This window comes from Sinohyriopsis cumingii, chromosome 17 (genome assembly GCF_028554795.1).
Source record: "Sinohyriopsis cumingii isolate HCF-2022 chromosome 17, ASM2855479v2, whole genome shotgun sequence".
In the NCBI taxonomy this organism is placed as follows: domain Eukaryota; kingdom Metazoa; phylum Mollusca; class Bivalvia; order Unionida; family Unionidae; genus Sinohyriopsis; species Sinohyriopsis cumingii.
In genome coordinates, this window is record NC_142977.1 from 68,395,607 (window position 1) to 68,421,261 (window position 25,655).

General features: G+C 35.3%; 2 protein-coding genes across 15 annotated transcripts in view; one reads left to right on the plus strand and one right to left on the minus strand.

Moving 5' to 3' along the window:
- Positions 1 to 6,847, plus strand: part of LOC149779168 (spectrin alpha chain-like) — a 125,054-nt gene extending 118,207 nt beyond the window's left edge. For all 7 annotated transcript variants that reach the window (XM_089939732.1, XM_089939735.1, XM_089939737.1 and 4 more), the window contains 5 exons: positions 77 to 273; positions 1,005 to 1,058; positions 2,521 to 2,667; positions 4,824 to 4,971; positions 5,784 to 6,847. In XM_089939732.1, coding sequence (XP_089795858.1) covers positions 77 to 273; positions 1,005 to 1,058; positions 2,521 to 2,667; positions 4,824 to 4,971; positions 5,784 to 5,909 — 672 coding nt within the window. In that variant the 3' untranslated portion in view covers positions 5,910 to 6,847. The remainder of the gene's footprint in view (positions 1 to 76; positions 274 to 1,004; positions 1,059 to 2,520; positions 2,668 to 4,823; positions 4,972 to 5,783) is intronic.
- A 4,358-nt stretch (positions 6,848 to 11,205) lies between these two features.
- Positions 11,206 to 25,655, minus strand: part of LOC149779169 (protein unc-80 homolog) — a 225,941-nt gene continuing 211,491 nt past the window's right edge. For 7 of the 8 annotated variants that reach the window (XM_089939731.1, XM_089939730.1, XM_089939726.1 and 4 more), the window contains one exon: positions 11,206 to 24,973. In XM_089939731.1, the coding sequence (XP_089795857.1) occupies positions 23,435 to 24,973 (1,539 nt within the window). In that variant the 3' untranslated portion in view covers positions 11,206 to 23,434. The remainder of the gene's footprint in view (positions 24,974 to 25,655) is intronic. The other variant, XR_016415580.1, reaches the window with a different exon arrangement.

The window sequence follows — 25,655 nt, forward strand, 5'->3', positions numbered from 1 at the left end:
ACTTTGATCAGAAACAAATTTGGTTAATACTATAATAGACTGAATATAGTTACTGACAAATTATTCTGGTTCACAGAAAAAGGCGGCTGAGGTGCGAGCTCAAAAGGGTCAGTTGAAGCGCATTGAGGACCTTGGTGCTGCAATGGAGGAACGTCTGATCCTTGATAATCGTTACACAGAGCACAGCACCGTGGGTCTTGCACAGCAATGGGACCAGTTGGACCAGCTAGGAATGAGAATGCAGCACAACCTTGAACAACAGATACAAGCCAGGTCAGTTTTTATCAAGTAATGACATACATCCTATGTTTCGCACACCCATTTCATACTTTTGAAACTTAACATGTGTAGTCTCATGTCATGGCTTCACGTAAGTTGTAAAGTAAATACACGTTTGGTTGTTGTTGTTGTTGTTGTGGGGTTTAACGCCATTTTCCAGCACATGATAGGCTATACATGGCAGCCAGTATTAATGGTGGAGGAAGAACCTGGCAAAACCCTGGAAAGAACCACCGACCCATGAGAAGCTACTGGCAAGCTTTCTCAGATACCCACATTGGCTGAATCTTAGACTTGAACCGCCGCAGACAGAGGGGAGATGACAGTGATCCGTAACGAAGAGTGCTTTAGACCACTCGGCCACTCAGGGCCCCTAAATACACGTTTGGTGAAATCTCTTGAAATATTTGTGATCAAAACAATGGCACTGTTTAATAATTTGGGAGGTCATAGTGAGATAATTAAGATGTTATATATTTAAGCTGTGTAAATCAATTCTTTGAGTTCTCATAAAATTAAGATTTGTTTTTGCTTGTACCTATTAACTCACTGTTTGGCCATCCAAGGTTGTATTTTCCTCAAGAATCTTTTTTTGACCCAAAACATAATCTTTTATTTAAAAGAAAAAACTATGTAGAGCACATCTAACAACTTGATGGAGCTTATTGTGTGTCAACATACAATTAAATTTAAGTTAAAACTGACTGTTCTAATATATATTACAGGAACAAGAGTGGTGTATCAGAAGATGCCCTGAGGGAGTTCAGCATGATGTTTAAGTAAGTTATACTGACACACATTAAATTGATTTCCTGCATCTTCAGACTTCATCTTGATGTTTCAGTTAGCAACATTTATACAATGGTTTATTAAACCATTTCCTTTTATCTATAAATGTTATAAATGACGTTCAGGTAAATGATATTGACACAGTCATATTAAGCCATTTTTCTAATAGAGTTCAGAATGATGTTCAAGTCATATTGACTGTCTGTCATATTTCTGTTTATCAATGTGAGTTCAGTGTGATGTTCAAGTCCTATTGACAATCTGTCCTATTTCCGTTTATCAATGTGAGTTCAGCATGATGTTCAAGTACACGATATTGACAATCTGATATCAGTCTACATCTCTTTTTCTGCTGTTCTGACATCTGTCACTGTAATCCACTTCTCTTTATCTGTTATTATGCTTACATGATATAGTGATGGAAATTATATAACTTACTCAAAATCTTTTTATTGTTCACAAAATATTAGCAAGCTTACAGTTTTTAGATTTAAAGAATGAACTTGTTCTTTGCTAAATTTGTATTCACCTTTGTGATTGAAAAGAAAAGATAATGATTTATAAAGTAAAAATGATGGTAACTACCAACATATAATGGGTCTAGCTTATGGGTAACCCATATTTTATAAGCGCCATTTTATTCTGTGTAAGCAGTGAGTGAGTAGGTCAACCTTTGGATGTTGTTTTCCAGAAATACTATGATGGAGGTTTTGTCCATAATTTTATTGGAACATTAATTGCCTTTTGCTGGTGCATAGGCACAAATTGTTTCAATCTTCAGTCTTCATATTTTCATATATGAATATGTAAATTCCTATTCATGTCTTTTCAGATTAATAAATTGCTACATCTCTGTGTCACCAATATCCTGTAATCAAACATTACTATAAATGAATTAGGGTAAAAGATTTGCACTCAGTAATTTGACAATCTTGATGGGAATGGCTTGCATTAGGTTAATGAGACTATTCAATTTATCTATAAAAAAATTATATAAAAAAAGGTTTTTTCCTTCAAAATTGATCAGTCTATTAAAAACCAAAACATGCACACAAAAAACTAGTTTTGCTAAAGGAGTAACGTTTTTGATCAGAAGGTTGATAATCCAAATAAAAATAGCCTTTAAAAAGCTTTGTGTTGCTGTTTATTGTTGTAAAAGAAATGCATCAAAATATCTTGTATACTGCTGAAGAAAACAATTGTAAGGGGAAATAGTATATGATTAGTTTACTTCACAAATGAAACCACAGTATTTTAAAAATAGTCATTTGAATGGAGAGAAGTGTCAGAAATTCTTGTATTTGCACCTCTAGTTAGTGAAATAATACATATTTCTCACTTTTCTAAAAATGATAGTGCTGATCTAATTTCATACCAAAGAAGAGGTTTATGTGAATTATTTGGATAATTTGTGGATGTCTCAACGTTAATCATATTTTCTTGTTTATTCAGGCATTTTGACAAAGATAAATCAGGCAAACTGGATCACCAGGAGTTCAAATCATGTTTGCGAGCCCTGGGTTACGATCTGCCGGTCGTGGATGAAGGACAGGTAGATCCAGAGTTCCAAGCCATCCTCGATATGGTTGACCCCAATAGGTGAGTCAGTAAATGAGATGAGGGGAGCAGAGATACAAACTGGATACAGTTACCATAATTTTTGGAGATGTTCAGTTCCTTCATATGGACTGTGTGAACCATATTTTAAAAAATTAAAGAAAAAGAATGAATTCTTTGACAGTGTCTGAGGCATAAGCAGGCTTGAATAAGGAGAAGTCATCTTGCAACTGCCACCCATTAGTAAAAGGTAGTTCAGGCAAGTTCATACAATAGAAGGATTTTAGGTGATAGGGCTTTGGCTGAGGAAGGTCATTGTGGAGATGTGTAAAGATTTATGAGTGAAAATAATGTGTAAATTTGATTAAACTGTGATCAGTGAAGTCAGAGAGACAGAAAGTAATCATATTGGTATGTCATCACTTTGTTTTTTTCCCGGTATCTTTGCTAGTAATAGTTGTATTTCAACTAGACTTAGTAACCAGTGATCAGACTTGGAAAGAGTTCTAGCATTCCATGACTCGATTTAATCGAGTTATGGCCCTTGATTGCACATCCTGTCATCTTTGCTATATGCAGTATAATTTAGTCAAAGAGTGTTGGGTTCCAGCCAAATTTAACATGCAGCATTATATTGATGAGACCTTGAATAAGTTTGATTCCCAGAGTTCCATTACTTCTTTACAGAAGTTATTATGGCCCCTGAGCATTCTTCCTTCCAAGTTTGGCTTCTGCTTGACTATACTGAGGAATCTTAGATTTTAAACAAATTTTGTCATGCAGCTTCATGTTGATGAAACCTTTAGTTTGGATTCCTGCATGCCATTTACAGGAATAGTGACCTCTGATTACCTTTTCTTCTAACTAGGTTCCTGCAATTTGACTTGACTAAGAACTGTTCAGTTGCAGTCAGATTTTGCATTCACCTTTGTATTGTTGAGACTATGGATGAAATCAGTTGGCATCGTTTTGATGGCATCATTTACAACAAAAAATTCTTCTCTGATTATCATCCTAAACTTTAGTTTTCACAGCACAGCTTTACCAAGGATTGTTGAATTTCAAGCCAAAGTTCTGTGCAGTGGTATCTTGACAAAATCTTAGATGAATTTGATTTCTGGCTTTCTGTATTGTGATTTAGTTGAACTGTTAAGCAAGATTACCATTTCTTTACAACTACACTGGAGACAGAATGAAATTTGGCATGCATCTTTAAATCTATTAATTGTCAGATTAATTTCATTTTTAGATGTGTTCATTTTATGTGATTGATTATAAGGATACAGTTGATGAGTTATTGGAGTGGTGTTTCATCTTTTAGAACTTTGTGTCATCCAAACAATACAAGAAGTTGTAGAATTTTAAGTAAAGTTCATGCTTTATTGTCATATTCTTGAACGAGTTTAATAGTCAGCATTTTACATCATCATTTTGGTAATATGTAGCACATTTTGGTGGATACACTCATTTTTATTTCTACAAAGTTTCTAAGTTTAATTCCCTGCTGAGCAAATTGTAATGAGTGGGAGCCCTTTTATTGCACTCATTGCTAATAGCTTTAGTTATACGAGTATGTTGCACCAACACTTCTAGATCTTAAACTCCTCATTCCCCACCAAGGGTGAGAGATACGACATAGAGCGTTACCCTTTTCAACCCATCTGTTGTCAATATTCAGGTTCATTGAAAGTGAATCTGCATGTCTTGTAGTTTGTCACTTCCGTGCCTGGCCAAAAACATCTGAGATAATTGTTTTTATACCCCTGCTACATGCATAATACGGCCAATGAGTTCATGTTATGGGTATGGTGTTAAAAATTAACTGAACTTAATTCCTCACCAGAGACAATATTTGTCTTCTATTTCAATAAGACTTGGTAAATAGGTGAGCAATATGATGTCCACTTGGGACTCTTGATCATTTTTGTTGACATTTTAATTCTTCTAGCTGTGTTTTCTTTTGACAAAAACCTTGTTATCACAATTAAGGGAAAGAAAAAAAATTATTGCAGGAAAGTTAAATATGGTAGGCTTTTTTGTACTTATATGTTGATAAAACTAGATTAAGCTTTCATGACAATTTTTTGCTGATGAATGTTACATTCTCAATTTGTTCTTCAACAATAGTTTTGCATATAATATTTTAATGTCTAGTTAGAAGTGATAAACTAAGTATTTTTTCAAATTCTTTTTTCCAGGGATGGTCATGTTTCATTACAAGAGTACATGGCTTTCATGATCAGTAGAGAAACAGAAAATGTGCAGTCCAGCTCTGAGATAGAACAAGCCTTCAGGGCTCTCACATCGGGTGAAAAGCCATATATTACAGCACAAGAACTGTATGCTGTAAGTTTTCTGTTCAGAATTTGTTATAGAAATCTTTACTTGTTTATGCTAGTCAAAACTGATATATTTATTTCTTCAGAATAAACGTACTTAGTACATGGTTTATTAAAGATGCTTTTGTACTAAATTACTGAGTAGTAGTTAGTACTTGCTGTGATTTCATTTTGATGAGCGGCAAATTTTATGGCTATGTCAGGAATGACATTCTGATCAGTAATTAAATATTTTAATTGAAGAAACGATTCAGTTGTTTGCACAGAAGGATGTTATTGGTTGGATCTTGATTTTCATAGTTTGCAGCTACTCTGGAATTTGGCATCCCACAGAAAATGTTGAATTCACAGTAAATGTGCAATGTTTTTTTAAATCCTTGCAACAATTGAGTTTCTTTTTTCCACTGAAGAATTCCAGTTTGTCCATACTGAAAATTATTTACTACTTTATTACCTAATCAAACCAGCCAGGATGAGTAATAGAAGTACCAGCAACATAAAAAAACGTTCATTTTTATTACTGTAATAACAGTCTGTACTAGTGAACCAAGTCAGATGCAGCTACAGTTAAAATTACCAAATTAATCCTAATTTGTGCAGATAAGATTATCAGTTATAATTCTATTGGTTCTTTGTAAAAATATTAATTATAGAGGTTAGGTAAATGAAGCTGTACATGAATACAATACATTTAGTATATTGTTGCAGGTGGCTTTGATAAGGTAAATTTAATACATTTTTACAGGTTGCCATGATATGGTAACATTTAGCACATTGTTACCCTTCATACATATATTTATCCATTATATCTTTTTTCAGAACCTTACCAAGGAACAAGCAGACTACTGTATCAACCGAATGCAACCATATGTGGACCGAACGGGTCGGCAAATACTAGATGCATATGACTACACAGATTTTACACGATCAATGTTTGTTAATTAATAACATTGATATATTATCAGCTGTCGGTGATTTTTTATGAAATGATTGGGTCAGTTTTAAAATATGTTTAGAATAGGACAGGTTGGTTATATGAATGCAATAACTATTGTTCATGCATATTTAGGCAGTTCCACATACTGCATTCTGACAGTAAAGTGTTTGCTTGCTTGTGCTATTACACGTATTGATTGGTATTTTATTTTTGCTTACCAACCATAGTATCCTACCAGCATTACTGGTAATAACTATTTTACTTTTTAAGAAACACCTAAAATATTGTTAGGCACATAATTGTCTTTTTAAAATGTAGTTGAATTGTGGAGTTCTTACATGCCGTTTAGCTGCAAATTATACACTAATTTTGTGTATGCATGTTCAAAGTTTCATCTTGATGTTTTGTGTATTTACAGTTAATAAGGTCTTAGGAACAATTAAAGTATACTGTTTAAACTTTTCACTACATCATTGAACGACTTGCACAAAGTACTCTGATATTAAAAGTTGAAAGTTGGATGGATTACAGTAGATAGGATTCATGTATCACAGTACACCTGCATATGAAAAAATACTCCAAGTCTCTTAAACTCTCTGAAGGAAGACCTTATTTTTCATTGTAGATGTGCTTAACTTTTGACAGTATAACATAAGGATCTGCTTACTGAAGTTATACATTATGTGTATTTTGCATTGTTTCAAGTGCCATGATCAGAAAAAGATTTCCAGATTAATATTTGATCTTGTCCTTGTCAAAATCAGTTGACTGGAATCGAGGCATATTTCTCAATTCAGGATACAAGATGGTTTCCGACTAAAAACTATTCAGATATATAAGAAATTTTTTATTCTTTTTTTTTCTTCCAAATTGTGACAGCATATAGTAATACTGTACTTCTCACCCATTTAGTATATTATCATCCTAATAAACTGTATATTAAATAGTCCTTTTATCATCTTTTTCTTGAACCCCCAAATACTTATTTGCTTTACCCCTGGGTAATAGCCACACGATGATGAACAATAACAGATACACTAGACTTTTAATCTTTAAAATTCTGAAATCTGTTCCAATCAGAAATACATTTCGCAGTAGATATTCGAGAGGACCTTCATTTAAGGAAAGTAGCAATTATTTTTCAATTGGTAAGTTGTATCAAAAGCAGAATAGTCAATATCATGGCCACGAGTCCACACACGACACGGTGAACTCTTCTGTGTCAATTGGTTTAGTTAGCTCTGCTTGACTATAGCAGAATAGGTTTCGTGATCTTTTGCTTTTGATCAGCATTCATCCCAATCATTACACTTATGGTCATCGTACATCACAATCATTACACTTTTGGTCATCGTACATCACAATCATTACACTTATGGTCATTGTACATCACAACCATTACACTTTTGGTCATCGTACATCACAACCATTACACTTTTGGTCATCGTACATCACAACCATTACACTTATGGTCATTGTACATCACAACCATTACACTTATGGTCATCGTACATCACAATCATTACACTTTTGGTCATCGTACATCACAACCATTACACTTATGGTCATCGTACATCACAATCATTACATTTTTGGTCATCGTACATCACAACCATTACACTTATGGTCATCGTACATCACAACCATTACACTTTTGGTCATCGTACATCACAACCATTACACTTTTGGTCATCGTACATCACAATCATTACACTTTTGGTCATCGTACATCACAACCATTACACTTATGGTCATCGTACATCACAATCATTACACTTTTGGTCATCGTACATCACAACCATTACACTTATGGTCATCATACATCACAATCATTACACTTGGTCATCGTACATCACAATCATTACACTTTTGGTCATCGTACATCACAACCATTACACTTATGGTCATCATACATCACAACCATTACACTTTTGGTCATCGTACATCACAACCATTACACTTTTGGTCATCATACATCACAACCATTACACTTATGGTCATTGTACATCACAACCATTACACTTATGGTCATCATACATCACAATCATTACACTTTTGGTCATCGTACATCACAACCAATTCACTTATGGTCATCATACATCACAATCATTACACTTTTGGTCATCGTACATCACAACCATTACACTTATGGTCATCATACATCACAATCATTACACTTTTGGTCATCGTACATCACAATCATTACACTTTTGGTCATCGTACATCACAACCATTACACTTATGGTCATCGTACATCACAATCATTACACTTTTGGTCATCGTACATCACAACCATTACACTTATGGTCATCATACATCACAATCATTACACTTTTGGTCATCGTACATCACAACCATTACACTTTTGGTCATCGTACATCACAACCATTACACTTATGGTCATCATACATCACAACCAGTACACTTTTGATCAGCATATATCCCAACCATTACACTTTTGGTGTAATCGTTTCCCTTTTTGTACTGAATTACATCTTGTACTTGACTATATGGATTACACATTTCCGTTATGTTAAATAAAAATAAAGCAATAAAATTTGCATTTGTAATTTATATTCTTATCTCTTTAATTCCACTCAAAAAAAATGGCGAATATTTTAAAAAGAAAGACTGCTGCATAAGAATTTGTTCATCAAAGAGCTGTCTACTTTCTCCTTTATTTAATTATAAAAAATACAGAAGATCCATTTCCAAGAAAAACAGGTTATTTAATGTTTGAAACGTTGCCTCAGAGATTCATTATATTGAAAAATAAATTCAGGTCGCAGACCAGCCTGTACTTTTAAAGAAAATGGTTGACTTGTGGATGTAACTTCTTAGAGCAGTTGGGTCTTTTTAAACTTCAAAATATGACCAATCAGAAAAAGGAAAATTTAATGCCACTTGAGACATTTGTAAAGAATATGAGTGATGCAAAATAGCAATTGGATTGAGGAAAGAATGCGTGGACTTTACGATAATTCAACAAAAGTTATATACACCTAGACTAGTTAAAGTGAGTATTGAATATTCAGTGTGTTTGTTTTAACTTTACTTTTGGTGGGCAGAATACTTGCGTCAGTCCAGTGATGGAGAGTAATTATTACATGATCACACATGTTGCATCACAACTAATCTGTAATTTTCAAAAGAAAAGAAATACATGCCAAGAGTAAATAGCTCTTAACTCGGATAGCCTGACAAGAAAAATGGATCTCATAAAAATATGCAAAATACAAACACTTCCAAAATTAACAATAAATATTACGTTTTATATAAATGTCAATAATTTTTGTTTCCATGCATGTGTTTGTATCATATATAATTTTAGAATCATCTTCCTATTCACAGATTCTCTCCCAAAAAGTCCCATTAGGGATTATATGAATTGACTTTGAAACAGTCTGTGAATATATGTTAATGGAAGAATGGGATGGATGACAAGTGATCACGTATTACTGCTTGAATACAAAATCGTGTTCTAAACAGAAGATAATATTTTCGTAGAATGTTTTATTGTGTTTAAAAAAATTGCATTACCCTTAGTGACCCACTTGTGCAAACTGTCATGGTCTTAAGTGCATGCACAATGACTGGGTTTTTTCGAGGAAAATGATTTGTTACAGAGAAAACGTGCACTTTCACAATACATTTGTGTAAAATTTTAAGTGAGAAAGTTTGTAATACTTTTATTTACACAAATTTGTTACAAGTCTGATAGGTATAAATTCATTCAACAGATGTAGTTGGCCATCACTGGTCCAAAGTCTAATGTTTAGAGTAAATTTCAATAGTAATATTGGATGCCTGTTGTCAAGTTAATTTATTAGTGTTTGAAGTTTTTATTGCATTTTAGGTTATGATATGACCAGGTTTGTTGCAAGAAATGGATTTCATATCAGTATTCTAAAATATGAATGGATCAAAATTGTAAAAAGTGTCCTTCACTGGTCTGCCAATTGTATGGCTACTATTGAGCTGGGGTACCATTCAACAACACTACTACCTACCCAGCTACACTACTGAGCTGGGGTACCATTTAACAACGCGTCTACCTACCCAGCTATACTATTGAGCTGGGGTACCATTTAACAACGCTACTATCTACCCAGCTACACTATTGAGCTGGGGTACCATTTAACAATGCTACTACCTACTTACCTACATGTGCATCGTTAGATAAATAACATTGGTTCTGAACCTGAATACCGTTTCCCTTTTTTCAGCCATAAACCACTGGATATTTAGGTCTGTACATTTGGCAAAACAATTTGTTTACTTTGGCATTTACACTGTAAAATTCTAGTGTTCCGAACATTGTTTTTAACACGCAATTTACAGTCTGCATGTGTGTGTTGGAATGTTAAGATATATTTTTTTAGCGGTATTTCATGCAGAACCTTTCTTTATCTGGGAAGCATATTGTTTGTCCAGTCTTGGGAAATTCTTGAAACTGAAGCATTTCCTCAAATCTCCTTAAATAATTTTTTTTTTTAAAAGTTGGTTTTATCCTTGAAAAGTCTTTGAATTTACTTGAAAAATTCTTTGAATTTTGCCCAAAGCCACGACTATTTCAGAGTGATTAAAAAACATTCAAATGGAATAAAATGCATTGTTTTTCTAATTCAGAAATTTTCTCGTTTATTTGAAGAAAAAAATGAAATAATGGGATCAAATTTTAGACAACACAAATAGTTTACCATATGGAGTTGTTTCCCCTTTTGCAATAGTGGCATACTAATTCATGATGCACTTTCTCCTTCTTCTTTTGTACCTAATTAAGTTCTTGGAAACTCCATTACAAATCCTTAACAGAAACTTTATGGTTTTGCAAATTTTTAGCAATTTTAAATTTTGATATTTATACAACCTTCGTAAGATCGTTGCTGTTCATCTTAAGGATTACATTTTTCCCCTTATTTCAAAGGGTTTAAGTTGATAAAATACTTATGCAATTTTTCTGCATACATTTAGAGCTTTTAATTAGTCCAAATTATGAAGAGTGCCAATAAACCACACATAGAGGGAACCCAGGTGGTCAAGTGGTCTAAAATGCTTGCCTTTACTGAGCAGTGCCATCTCACCTCTGTCTGTGTGAGCTTGAGTCTTTGGCATGGCCATTGTGGGTATGTGAGAAAGCTTGTCAGTAGCTTTCCATGGGTCAGTGGTTTGGGGTTTTCCATGGGTTCTTCATCTACAAGTTGGGATACACATGGGCATCCAATGTATCACGTGTTGAAAAAATAGCATTATACAAACACACACACACTGTGAAAATTTCAGTAGGGAAAAAAAACAAACAAGTTGAACAATCACATTTTTATTCAAACTAATTTGTAACACAAGCAATCACAAACTTGCTCGAACAAATCCCAAATTCCTATCGGTTATTCTTTTCATAGTTTGCTATTTTATGGAATTGAAAACAAAAGATCTAAATGGAAGAAAAAAAACTTGGATATTTCTATACCATAAAATTATGAGATATTGAATGCCATGTTAAATATAACATTCCTGAAAATGTCACCAGTAATAATAAAAATATTCTAGAAATATTCAAACCTGCCCTAAAAGAGAACCATTTCTAAAATACTCTGAAGAGCGATAAGTCTGAGTTCATATTAAGTAGTTTATATGCTCTTAAAGAGACGATAAGTCTGAGTTCATATTAAGTAGTTTATATGCTCTTAAAGAGTTGTAATAGAAGACCATCCGTCTTCATGCACCACATTTTCCAGCTGTGTGGCAGTCATTCCTGATAAGAAACATTCTGAATTGTACTTTATGGCACTAAATCATCATACATAAAAGTATGCAAGATAAATTTACTATGAGAAACATTTTGAATTGTACTTTATGGCACTAAAAACATGATAAATAAATGTATACAAGCTATGTTTACTAGGAGAAACTTTCACATAAAATTGGTGAGGGAACCTGTATTAATCTTCAATAGGAAGAGAAATTTCTATCTATTGCACAGTCTGATCTTGTATTAATCTTCAATAGGAAGAGAAATACATTTCTATTTATTGTACAGTCTGATCTTGTATTAATCTTCAATAGGAAGAGATACATTTCTATTTATTGTACAGTCTGATCTTGTATTAATCTTCAATATGAAGAGAAATACAACAATGCAAATGGTGTAAAGTACCTTATCCTTGGGTATACCACAAAAGCTGCATTATACTAAATGCAAATGGTGTAAAGTACCTTAACCATGGGTACACCACAAAAGCTGTATTATACTAATGCAAATGGTGTAAAGTACCTTGCCCATAGGTACACCACAAAAGCTGATGCTGGCTGATGTAAAAATTAAAATCCACATCTAGTCATGAGACCAGCATGTGAAGGCTGTATTGTACATAGGCAAATGAAGTCATGTGCCTTGTCCAAAAGATGCATCACAATAACTGACCTGAGATTATCTGATGACAAGATTCAAACCCACTATAAACTTCGGGTCATGAGACTTGCATATGAACCACTATGCCCCTATGGTTTCCTGCCCAAGGACTTGCCACATTAACTGGTCTGATCTGATGAATTTCCCATTCCACATCTAGGAAGACTGCTTGCATTTTCCTTTTTACATTTAACAGTTCAATAAAAGACTGCCCCAGTGACCTAAAGGGTTAGAGCATTCAAACCCCCCAACAGAGTGATAAAAAAAGCCTTTAAAAAATGGCACTAGCAGCTGCCTCTCTTGGCACTCAGCATTAAGAGGTTAGTGTTAGGACTGGTCGGCCTGGTGTTAGGATAATGTGACTGGGTTGGACATCATGCTACATGTCTGGTATGATGCCCCAGTGTTAGACATTATTATAAACTGCTACACTGCAAACATCATAGCAATATGACTAGAAAATTGTTAAAGCGATGTAAAAAATCCAGATCCCACACAGACACACTTGATAAACAAATGTAGGAATAGCACCACCATGTACAGTATTTTCCTGGATCATCTGTTTTCAATTTCCATGACAAATTTCCCTTTCCACATCTTGGAAGACTGTTTACATTTCCCTTTTCACATGTAACAGGTCAATAAAAGACTGCTCTGGTTGCAAAGGGGTTAGAGCATCTGCCTCAGATGTGGGAGGTTGTGGGTTCAAACCCCAGCAGAGTGATAACAAAGCCTTTAAAAAAATGGCATTAAGAGGTTAGTGTTACGACTGGTTGGCCTGGTGTCTGGATAATCTGACTTGGTGGGACATCATTGCTACATGTCTGTGACATAATGCCCCAGTGCTAGACATCACTATAAACTGCCACACTGCAGACATCATAGTGATTTGACTGACATTTTTTTAAAGCTATGTTAATATTCCAAATCATATACAAGATGTCAATTAGCTCATTTACTTTTCTTTCCTGTACAATATGAAAACAAAGCTGCTTAAAATTTTGCAAATTTCTATTTTAATTGTGATGAGTACTGTGTTCAACCCTTTATAATGTGCAGCAGGTACCCAGAACTGCAGGGACCCCGAGTGGTTGAGTGGTAATAAAGCGCTCTCCATTACGGATCACTGCCATCTCACCTCTGCATGGGTTCGAGTCTAGGATTCGGCCAATCTGGGTATGTGAGAAAGCTTGCCAGTACCTTCTCGTGAGTCGGTGGTTCTTCCCGGGGTCTTCCTGGGTTCTTCCTCTACCATTAATACTGGCCGCCATGCATAGCCTATCGTGTGCTGAAAAATGGCATTAAACCCCACAACAACAACAACCCAGAACTGCCATCAAATACTGCCCCAGCAGATCAGGGTCTGTGCTAATTGTTTGAAATAGAACAGTGTGGGTCAGACCCCTTCATCATCAAACTTTAGTCCAAATCATACTTTAGAATACTGTGACCAATCAAAAGACTGCATGTGTAAATTTTGATGCAAGTTTTCCAAGTGTGGAGTACTACTTGGAGCCACTGTAGGTCTGTGGTTAAGTGTGCAGACCAGAAGGGTGCAGATTTGAGTACTACTTGGAGCTATTGTAGGTCTGTGATTAAGTGTGCAGACTGGAAGGGTGCAGATTTGAGTACTACTTGGAGCCATTGTAGGACTGTGGTTAGTGTGCAGACTGGAAGGGTGCAGATTTGAGTACTACTTGGAGCCAGTGTAGGTCTGTGGTTAAGTTTGCAGACTGGAAGGGTGCAGATTTGAGTACTACTTGGAGCCATTGTAGGTCTGTGGTTAGTGTGCCAGACTGGAAAAGTGCAGATCTGAGTACTACTTGGAGCCATTGTAGGTCTGTGGTTAAGTGTGCAGACTGGAAAGGTGCAGATTTGAGTACTACTTGGAGCCATTGTAGGTTTGTGGTTAAGTGTGCAGACTGGAAGGGTGCAGATTTGAGTACTACTTGGAGCCATTGTAGGTTTGTGGTTAGTGTGCAGCCTGGAAGGGTGCAGATTTGAGTACTACTTGGTACCATTGTAGGTCTGTGGTTAAGTATGCAGACCGGAAGGGTGCAGATTTGAGTACTACCTGGAGCCATTGTAGGTCTGTGGTTAAGTGTGCAGACTGGAAGGGTGCAGATTTGAGTACTACTTGGAGCCATTGTAGGTTTGTGGTTAGTGTGCAGACTGGAAGGGTGCAGATTTGAGTACTACTTGGTGCCATTGTAGGTCTGTGGTTAAGTGTGGAGACCGGAAGGGTGCAGATTTGAGTACTACCTGGAGCCATTGTAGGTCTGTGGTTAAGTGTGCAGACTGGAAGGGTGCAGATTTGAGTTCTACTTGGAGCCATTGTAGGTTTGTGGTTAGTGTGCAGACTGGAAGGGTGCAGATTTGAGTACTACTTGGTGCCATTGTAGGTCTGTGGTTAAGTGTGGAGACCGGAAGGGTGCAGATTTGAGTACTACCTGGAGCCATTGTAGGTCTGTGGTTAAGTGTGCAGACTGGAAGGGTGCAGATTTGAGTTCTACTTGGAGCCATTGTAGGTTTGTGGTTAGTGTGCAGACTGGAAGGGTGCAGATTTGAGTACTACTTGGTGCCATTGTAGGTCTGTGGTTAAGTGTGGAGACCGGAAGGGTGCAGATTTGAGTACTACCTGGAGCCATTGTAGGTCTGTGGTTAAGTGTGCAGACTGGAAGGGTGCAGATTTGAGTACTACTCAGAGCCATTGTAGGTTTGTGGTTAAGTGTGCAGACTGGAAGGGTGTAGATTTGAGTTCTACTTGGAGCCATTGTAGGTTTGTGGTTAGTGTGCAGACTGGAAGGGTGCAGATTTGAGTACTACCATCAGATCAGCCTGGGCTGGCCAATGTGGTGTGTCATTGGACAAGGCACCGTACTCCAACTGCACTGATGCTTTGCAATAAAATACTAAACAAAACAATTACTCAAAATGTAGAATAAAGTTTTATGAAGGAGAGGATACATCTGGTAGCATGTTTTACTTCCTCAGTTCTGATTCTATGCTATTGGATTTGGATAAGCTATATAGATAGATAGATAACATGGCAAAAGAGGACAATTACTCTTTTAAATTAATTTATATTTGAATTGAGATTAGTGCAATGTGTTTTTGATTTTTTTTCCACTTATGTAGACAATGAAACAATAGCATCAGTATAAAGGTCACAGTAAGTAAAACATTAACCATAATTAAAAAAAAACAATCTTTATGATTCATGTAAAAATGCTTTCTATCCAAATATATTTCATAATAAATTACATCATACACAACCAAAAATACAGGAATATTGCACTTCATACAAAGACAAACTCGATTAACTCTAAACAAGTTACTGACAAAAATCTGATCAAAAGTTGCACCTTAACAAAATTCAGTGTAATTTATGATTACAGCTCTGTTTTCATTAGTCACCAGTATCTTGTAGCAAATAAATTCAGATTGAAATGATCTTGGCCCCTTTTCCAATCAAATAATTCATGCATTCTTTTCAACTTTTTGATGTTTTTTAAATCAAGCTGGCACAAAAATGTCAGCATTGTCCTGACATAATGTGAAACAACCTACCTACCTTCTACCATTACAGGTATAAAAGACGTAAAAGAATGAAAATTTATTTTTTTCCTCAATAACTTCAAAGAAGAGCTACAAGCTGTTGTATTATTTTTGTAAAAAAAAATGATTGTGCTTAAAATCTGCTTTTTTAAATCTATTATCATTGTCCACCCCATTACCAAGTGAAGGTCAAGAGAGTATCCCTGAGGGACAGCCATCACTACAAACATAGTTCATGTATCAATTATTACCTTGATCAACCACTACAGTGACCTCACATGAAAAGGATGCAGTTCACTCCTACTGTTTCAGGTAAAAAGACAATTAACCCTATGAAGGTAAAATCCAGTTATTCATTGCAGAGTTCTTAATAATGAATGTTTACCAATGAACAAACATTTTTATTCGGATATTCAACTGCCTTCGTCACAAAGGGTCTTCTGTATAGGTTTGGGTGTATAGATGGACGAATCAATGCAATCATGAACACAAATACTTAAATCATGTGTGTATTAAACATGAAATGTAGGTCACAATGACAATGTGTGGTTTTAAAGGGAAGTGTATTAAGAGTTGCATCTAATTATTGACGGTCTTGAGCTGAATGCAAAAATTAACCTAAGCCAGTAAAATGTTAATTCTGCCTCAGTGACCTCATTGTGGCAATAGAGATGCATGCAGTAATTTAGTTTAATGATTCTAGAACACACTGAGCATGAGAAACAGACCTAACACAAAATTTAACCACAACTGGTGACCTGCATTTGAGATGAGGGTGTAGTATTGGTAAAGATGCATCCCTCTTTAACTTTCCTGAATCTATGAATAACACTGTAAATAACTATTTGGTCTTTAGCTAAATGCACAAACTTAACCCAAGCCACTAAAATGTTAAATATTAGTCACAGTGACCTTCCTTTGCAGTAAGGATACAATATTAATAGAGATACATATGACCATATAGTTTGATAATTTTATCATTAACAGAGCTTGAGAAATAAATGTAAACTGCAAAATTTAATCTCAAGTCTGCAAGATATGAAAATGTGAAATATACGTCACAGTGACATAATTTGTTAGGACTGCATGATACTCATTAAGTTTCATGATTCTATGTATAACAGTTCTGATTACAGGTTTAACAGATTTTATAGTGTGGAAAACACCTGAGCTAAATGCAGAAAGCAAAAAACCCATTCAAATGTGTAAGACCTTCGAGGAAAGAATGCTCGACATTCAATGTGTGTGTAAATACATGTATGCTTTAATCTGTGATGATGCCGATGGGGTTATAAAATAGCTTACCTACCTCTACTCAGAGTGAACCAGGTCAAGGTATGAATGGGGACATTTATAGCACCCCTTAAATCATGCTCAAATTATACTCAAAGTAGAATACCTAACGTACGAGAACACTAATTTGTATCTCACTGATCCGTTCTAGGAAAGCAATACCTTGCTAAAGCGAGTATGTGTGGTCTATACAGCAAAAAAGAGCTTCTGTAATGGTTAAGTCCTTGTCTTCAAAGTTTAAATTTGAATCTGTTGGTTGACTGGAATCACGTAAGTCACATGTAACCAATGTCCTATAAGTATTCTAATTATCAGCTTAGCCAGCAAAAAACCATCTTTTAATGAAGCTGAAATGTCAGCTTATACAACACTTACATTTCTCGGACTCTGCTGCATAGATCTAGTGCACATACTTTAACCTAAAAGATATCAAGAAGACCTATCCTGACATACTACTAGTAAATGGGTAAACACTGAAATTTCACCAATTTTCATGGATTACCCATTTTTGGGGATTCTGTGGTTGCAACAAAATCGTGAATTTAATGACTGAATGAACAATAATTCTTCTCTGGAAATGACAGGACTCATTTCCCTGTCATTGAATTTAGGTACCAATGAAAAACCATAAATATTAATACACATGAAGATAAATGCATTCAAGTACGTTGAGTGTTTAACAGTTTAAAAAACTAATGAGATTTCCAGTTCTGTGACCTCATCTTTCTGCTTCTTGGTTCTAAAGTTTATCTATATAATCAGCTCTCTTTCTTTGAAGAAACATAGGCCTGGACTTCTCTTTTAAAACTGAACTGTGACCATGGGTTTTACCTTGTAAGCTATGAATTTATCAACGAATATACTCACAAATCAAGTCCAGCTACAAACATCATAAACCCTGATCAAGCATCACATAATGCACCAGCAGATCAGGGTTATGTTGTTTGTTCAATTGAATGCTCCTAACAAAAAAAATGCAAAGACCCATATCTGCCAACACAGATTTTGTGATGGCAGATCTGGGTCTTTGAAGTTTGCAGTTGGAATGAATTAAAAGCAAGTATACATGGTACTTGGTTCGCATTATAACATCATATGAATAAAAAAGCTGAATAAATAGAAGTTTTAGTAACATCAGATTGTAATGTAACAATTTTGTACTCTGCTAACTATCAGATCTTTCTAATATGTCAACCTGACTGACACATAGTCAACAGGAACTGTTGCAAGCAGAGGGTGGAATAAGTAAAAAACTAAACATAATACACAACATGCCTTACGTAACCCTGTGTTTGGTCAAAAGTCACCCAAGACACACCCCATTTCTTGACCTCATTATGCATGATGTAAGTAAGCACCAAAACTGACCAAGAACTGCTTTACTTGAGATTTACTACTATGCATGTCTGACATCTCATTACCACTGCAATTTAAAGATCAAATCAGTCTAGAAAATGAACCTAACACCTACTTCATTCAAAACAACCATATTGATAGAGGCAATGCACTTCCAATGTGAAGAGTTTCCAATATAGACAAAGAAATCTAACCCTTTTAGCTTGTATGGAGACATGATGGAGACACTATTTATGATATCTAACCCTTTTAGCATTGATGTAGACACTGTTTATGATATCTAACCCTTTTAGCATGTATGGAGACACAGTTTATGATATCTAACTCTTTTAGCATGTATGGAGACTGTTTATAACATCTAACCCTTTTAGCATGTATGGAGAAACTGTTTATGATATCTAACCCTTTTAGCATGGATGGAGACACTTTGTGATATCTAACCTTTTTTGCATGTATGGAGACAATGTTTATGATATCGAACCCTTTTAGCATGTATGGAGACATGATGGAGACACTGTTTATGATATCTAACCCTTTTAGCATGTACGGAGACTGTTTATAATATCTAACCCTTTTAGCATGTATGGAGACACTGTTTATGATATCTAACCCTTTTAGCATGTATGGAGACAATGTTTATGATATCGAACCCTTTAAGCATGTATGGAGACATGATGGAGACACTGTTTATGATATCTAACCCTTTTAGCATGTACAGAGACTGTTTATAATATCTAACCCTTTTAGCATGTATGGAGACACTGTTTATGATATCTAACCCTTTTAGCATGGATGGAGACACTGTTTATGATATCTAACCTTTTTTGCATGTATGGAGACAATGTTTATGATATCGAACCCTTTTAGCATGTATGGAGACATGATGGAGACACTGTTTATGATATCTAACCCTTTTAGCATGTATGGAGACATGATGGAGACACTGTGTATGATATCTAACCCTTTTAGCATGTATGGAGACTGTTTATAATATCTAATCCTTTTAGCATGGATGTAGACACTGTTTATGATATCTAACCCTTTTAGCATGTATGGAGACTGCTGATGAGAGCAACTGAGTATGTTGAGGATTTGCCTTCACCTAATGAAATTTACCCATCATAATTTCTTAAGTGTGCAGTGCAGGTATTGCACCAAATATGATGCTGAGACCATGTTACATCATGTAGGCCAGCTAATGGAAATGGGTATGTCAATTACATTATTTATATTATGTTACATGAAGTAGGCTACTTTTTGCAACAGGTACCATGCAAATATGACTTGTACATCATGCTACATGTAGACCAGCTTGTGAAAACAGGTACTATTCAAATATGACTCTTATACCATGTTACATGCTGTAGGCCAGCTTGTGGAAACAGGTACTATTCAAATATGACTCTTATACCATGTTACATGCTGTAGGCCAGCTTGTGAAAATTTTCCCACAAATGAAACCAAAAATACTGTGAATTCATTGCATACAAAATTTCGTTGATTTCATTTTTGTTACAAACCACAGAGACCCAACTGAAAACATTTGTCTTTTGAAACTCTAGGGCCCTCTCGTCAATCTAAAAATTGAAGTACCAACAAAAATGTAAAAATTTTTTGCAAAGCCACCAAATATTTAAAACTATAAAAATAGAAGTATTCACGAGAAAAGGCTTTAAATAATAACTGTGGACAAAAATAAAAAATATGAGAATATGGCTTTGATTTTGCTTAAATTTAAAACCTTTCTTGATTTGCAGGAATACAGTTCTACACTTTTATAATATTTGATTTATGAGAAAATGAACATGTAAGCAGCTTAGAGCAAATTTCCATTGCCAAAGGAAATAATGCATGACAAAAAATAACAGAAAAAATGTTCTGTTTTTAAATTATTTTGCAATAATAAATACCTTTAAACTGTATCAGACTTTAAAAGTTATAAAACTAATTAACCTTCACAACTATGAATTAAATAAGCTTCACAACAATGTAGATATCACATATCAAATACTACTAAACAACCTGTACAACTACATATATATCACATTCAATACTTCAGCACCCAATGCAAATTGCACAATATTTTCAAAAATCATAATTCTACCCTCAATTACCAGATATGTTGACATAACTTCATATATGTAACTTAGTTTCATACATGAATAAACTATTTTACAAAACCAATTACAGTTCTCCCTCGCTATAACATGGTAGTTGGGGTCCATTATCAACAACCGCATTATATACTTAACTGTGCTATCTCGAGTACAGTGATATATGGAACCACAATATACTGAGGAAAGCGTATTATATAGAACCATGGTAAAGTGGTCACTATCAAAATCTGTTCAATAATGGTATTTAGAAAAGAAAATGAAGGTATAAAATTAAGTATCAAATTGTTTTTTTTCCAACCCTTATTGTTATACACTGGTATTATTTTGGTCATAGGGTTCATAGTAGTACTGCACTATATCCAGAACTGTGTTATAATGAAGCATGTTATAATGTGGGAGAGCTGTAACAGCTCTTTAACATGTTACATGTATTCTTTCTACAACTTTTAGTCAAGCTTGATCAACAAATTAATAACAGGTGCCTTTATATTGGCAAAAAAATGTCAAGATAAATCAGTTTTTTCAGAAGCAGTGATATGCAGTCATTTCCTTTCTTTGCTCCATGATGCATGTTTATACCAATAAATGTATACCAATTTGCTCTGCTACTGACACATTATATAATACATCAACCAACAAATACAGTAATTTACTCTTTTACTGACACAAGTTATCTAATACATCAACCAACAAATACAGTAATTTACTCTTTTACTGAAACAAATTATATAATGCATGAACCAACAAATAGTCATTTACTCTTTTACTGACAAATTATATAATGCATGAACATATGAATACAGTAATTTACTCTTTTACTGACACAAATTATCTAATACATCAACTAACAAATACAGTAAATTACTCTTTTACTGACACAAATTATGTAATACATTAACACAGTTGCCAACCCTCCAGGCTTGCAATTAGTGAAAATAGGAATAAAAATTAGTGAATTTTGTCATGAATTCGTGAAGTGATCTTTGAGTCTGGGAATGTTCATCGGAACAAATGTTTAGCATGGTCTCCAACTGATAAAGGTAGATTGTGTTCAACAAGAAAACTCACAAACAATGCTTCAGCGTTGGTGGCTTGCAGATCTTCTGTCGAGAGCTGAAATCTGCTTCGAGTTCTTTATTTTCCCAACCTCTATGTGCTTTTTGCTACCAATACGCTTCCTCACATTGTCTCTGCCACCATGCCCAATGCTAAAATTTGTGGCACACTGCATGCAAAAAGCATGATGTATATCGGTGTTTGATGGCTGCATCCACAGCCAATTTTTGGTATATTCCAAACTAAACTTCACTTTTTGTGCAATACATTTCTTTTTCCTTGTTGGTGAAGACATTTTCAAGATGCGGTGCCAAATGGTAATTCAAATCAGTGTTTGCAGCGCATGTGCAAAACAAAATTCTGGTTAGGCCCCAGTTTCTCTCAAAAGCATTTGTAAAACTACTCTTATACATATAGATTAAAATATGCTAAAATGCTTGCTACCAGGACAACCAATCAGCTATAGTCCATTAATATCGTGACCAGCCATACCGGACCGTTTTGGCAACTACTGATATCATAACAGGAAGTCAGTTATTTTTTTTAAAGATTTAAAATAATTGAGAATTGGGTAATTCATGATTGTTTTGCATGTGGCGTGAATTTGTGAATCACTGAAAAAGTCATGAAATTCATACCAAAATCATGAGGGTTGGCAGCTATGCATCAACTAACAATTATCAGACTATATACATAAAAACATTTAAGCCAACAATAAATCTGTCATGTTGGCTATAGCTAACAAACAACAGATACAATTTGACAAATACTGTTGTAAACACCAACCTGACAAATACTGTTGTAAAGAACAATCTAACAAAAACAACAACCTGACAAATACTACCATAAACAACAAAGTCAAATAAGGTTTATGTTCTTCAAGTTTTTTCTTCACATTTGTCAAATACTAGTATTTATTGGCTTCATCTAAAATCTAAATATATTTAAAACCAGGAATTTTATTTATGCCAAATTCAAAAATGAGTATGTAAATATGAACAATGAAAAACCTCCTCAACACCTGATAAAAAAAAAACAGAAATGAGTGCAACATAATGGAAAAATCTGAACACAGAAAAAGGTAAATGTAACCTATTTTTGGTAGTGGTGGGTAAAGATAAATGTATGTACATGTACCAGCACTAGCTATTAAGTTTTATGAATGTATATGCACTGGCATGTCCCAGAAATTTCACAAAGTGCAAGCAGTAGAAATTTGTCAGTACAAGATGGCAGTCCTCACCAACATGATGTAATAATAATAAGCTTTGTTTAATATGCAAAGTTATAGTGATCAGTCAAAACACAGCTAAATCTTGTCAAATAATCGTCTAAAATGACCCATGTCTTTTTAATATAAAAGACTCATTTTCATAACTTTTTTCTCAACCAAGTCCTTGAAAAGCAAAAGACTGGAAAACCAAATCTGTGATGGACAGGATATGATGGAATGTGACAGGATCGGATGTGGTACAAAGGACACACATAGACTGTGCAACAGGTCCTCTCAACAGAATATAATATGGTGTAAAAATTAACACAATCATTTGTATAAGAAAAGCAGGTCTTTGTGACCCACTATTCATGTCAATAGGAAGTTGCATTCAAGATAAATCTAATTTTGAAAACGAAGAATATAGTGTGAAAAGAAATGGATCTAAATGCAATGTTCACAATGATAACATTAGACAAAAACATGGTAATATGAGTATTTGCTGAAATTTACTGGAGTATTTGACAATCAGACTAGAGTATCTGGGACCTCACTTCCATCAAAGTAGATACACAAAGAGGTGTGTGACTTAGTCTTTTCTTGATCTTTTAAAAGCGCAGCGCATTCTGTTTCATTCAAAGATTCATCAGAGGAATTGCGTGACACATATGTTTGACTGGGTATATTGTCTGCTGCACTGGTAATGTTAATGGAGCGTGTCGATGACGTGCTATAATCAGGATTAACTTGGGTTGGGGAAAATGATCTTGATGGAGAAGTTGTACTTGGGTGATGCTGCACAGTGTCACTTGTAGCTTGTACTCTTGTATCTGACAATGGTTTAGAATGAGTATAGGGGCTTCTGGAGTCTGAAGAAGTCCCCTGACTAAAGGGTTGAATTGTTTTTCCCTCAGGAGGGAGTTTAGCACCAACAAATGGGCTAAATGCCTGGAATCTAGTAACTTTTTCTGGAGATGGGGCTGCAGTGGGGCGGGAGTAGTGACCTGTTGCCACAGTGTAAGTGCTGGAAAAGGGGCTGACCCTTAGGGGGCCAGGGTATGACCTTAACTGAGTGAAGAGGTCATGGGTTGATGGTTGGGATGGATCATTCCCAACTACTGAGGTGGTGGGTACAATAGTAGTGCGCACATTTCCTGTACCACCATAGGCATCTGGATGCACCAAACTGGTATAAACTGGTTTGGGCTGAATCAAGGCAGTAGATGCTGGACTGGTTTTCTTAGGACTAGAAATAGGACTTGACTTAGTAGAAATTCCACCTGGATATGCACTGACTTGAGTTGGGCTGGTAACTGTTCCGAAGGCCTTGACCAATGAAGTTTCGTTAGGTGTGGAAAATGGAGATGTGCTTGAGTGTTCAAATTTCATTGGGACTGGTGCCTGTCTATAGGGAGGTGGACTTGAAAAAGGGGACCAGATGCGTCGTGTTGACTTTTCAGGACTCTGACTCTTTTGAACAATTGGTGGTCTTATAGAGGTTTGTTCAGGTTTTATAACAGCAGCCTCTCCTAGTAATGGAGAGGTTGGGATCTCAGAATATTTTTCTTTTAAACTTGGATGCAATGGTGATTGACCTGGATCCTTAGGTACAAGAGATTCTACACTATCAGGTGCTGAGGACGACTCTGAATTGTCACTCATTAGGGACTTATCATGTTTGGGACTCTCAAACCTGAAGTAATGGACATGTTTAGGACTTGCAGAACTCACTATCTTTTCTACGTCATGAATGTCTGGTCCGTTTTGCTTCAGCTTTGTTTTCTGATACTGATATTCATCAAAAGAGGCTTGACGGAAGGATCGTGGACCTCCCAGCTTTGGCTTATGCTGTGGTGGTGGAGTCGATGCATACTGTTTTTTGGACTGGACAGGACTAGACACTGGAAACTTAGGATCAAGGATAGGACTAGATGAGGGTGAACGAGAACGCACAATGCGCGCTCCCTGGCGGGCGATGCGTCCCCGCACAGTTCCAGCTGGGGCGTGAATATCTGCATGCGGGTCATCGTGAGACCTTGAACGCTGAATGTAGCGAGGCTTACTAGGCTACAGAGGAAGAAGAAAGAGTCAAGCATTAAGAGACAAGCACGTATAAAGAAAAATGGATGTTTACTTTGGATTGGAACTTATAAGGAAACAGGTTCAATGTACATAACAGATATCATCTAGACATCATATCTGTGTTGCAGAAGGATCTATGGATCTATGTGCTATTTAGTGATATGTTTTCTTCTGAAATTAATTGCCAATTTGGTACAAAATAAGCCTAGTGTTAATTGAAAATTTGGTGTTCAATATGCGTAGCATTAATTACCAAAGATGTACATTAGGTATACAAAATGCCTAGTGTAAGCTGCCAATTTGGTTTACAATATGCCAAAGGCTGATTGCCAATCATGTCAATTAGTTGTACAAAACATGCCTTGTGTTAACTGCCACATCATGAAATATTTTCATTGTAAATATGCTAGTAGTCTACAAGTGAACTAAAAAAATATTATAATTCATAAACTTTTCATTCTTATCTTCCTGCCTGAAAGACCAATCAATTTCAAATATTTTTTTCTCTAATGTTTGGGATGTTGTGCAATTTAAATATATTACACACATGATAACTGCATTCAACTGGAAAATTTTTGATGCCCTTCAAGTCTAGAAAGGTCCATTTAATTTTCAAAGTAGTTTCTAAAGTGATCTTGTAACTTTATTCTTCCAAATCGTTTTTGTC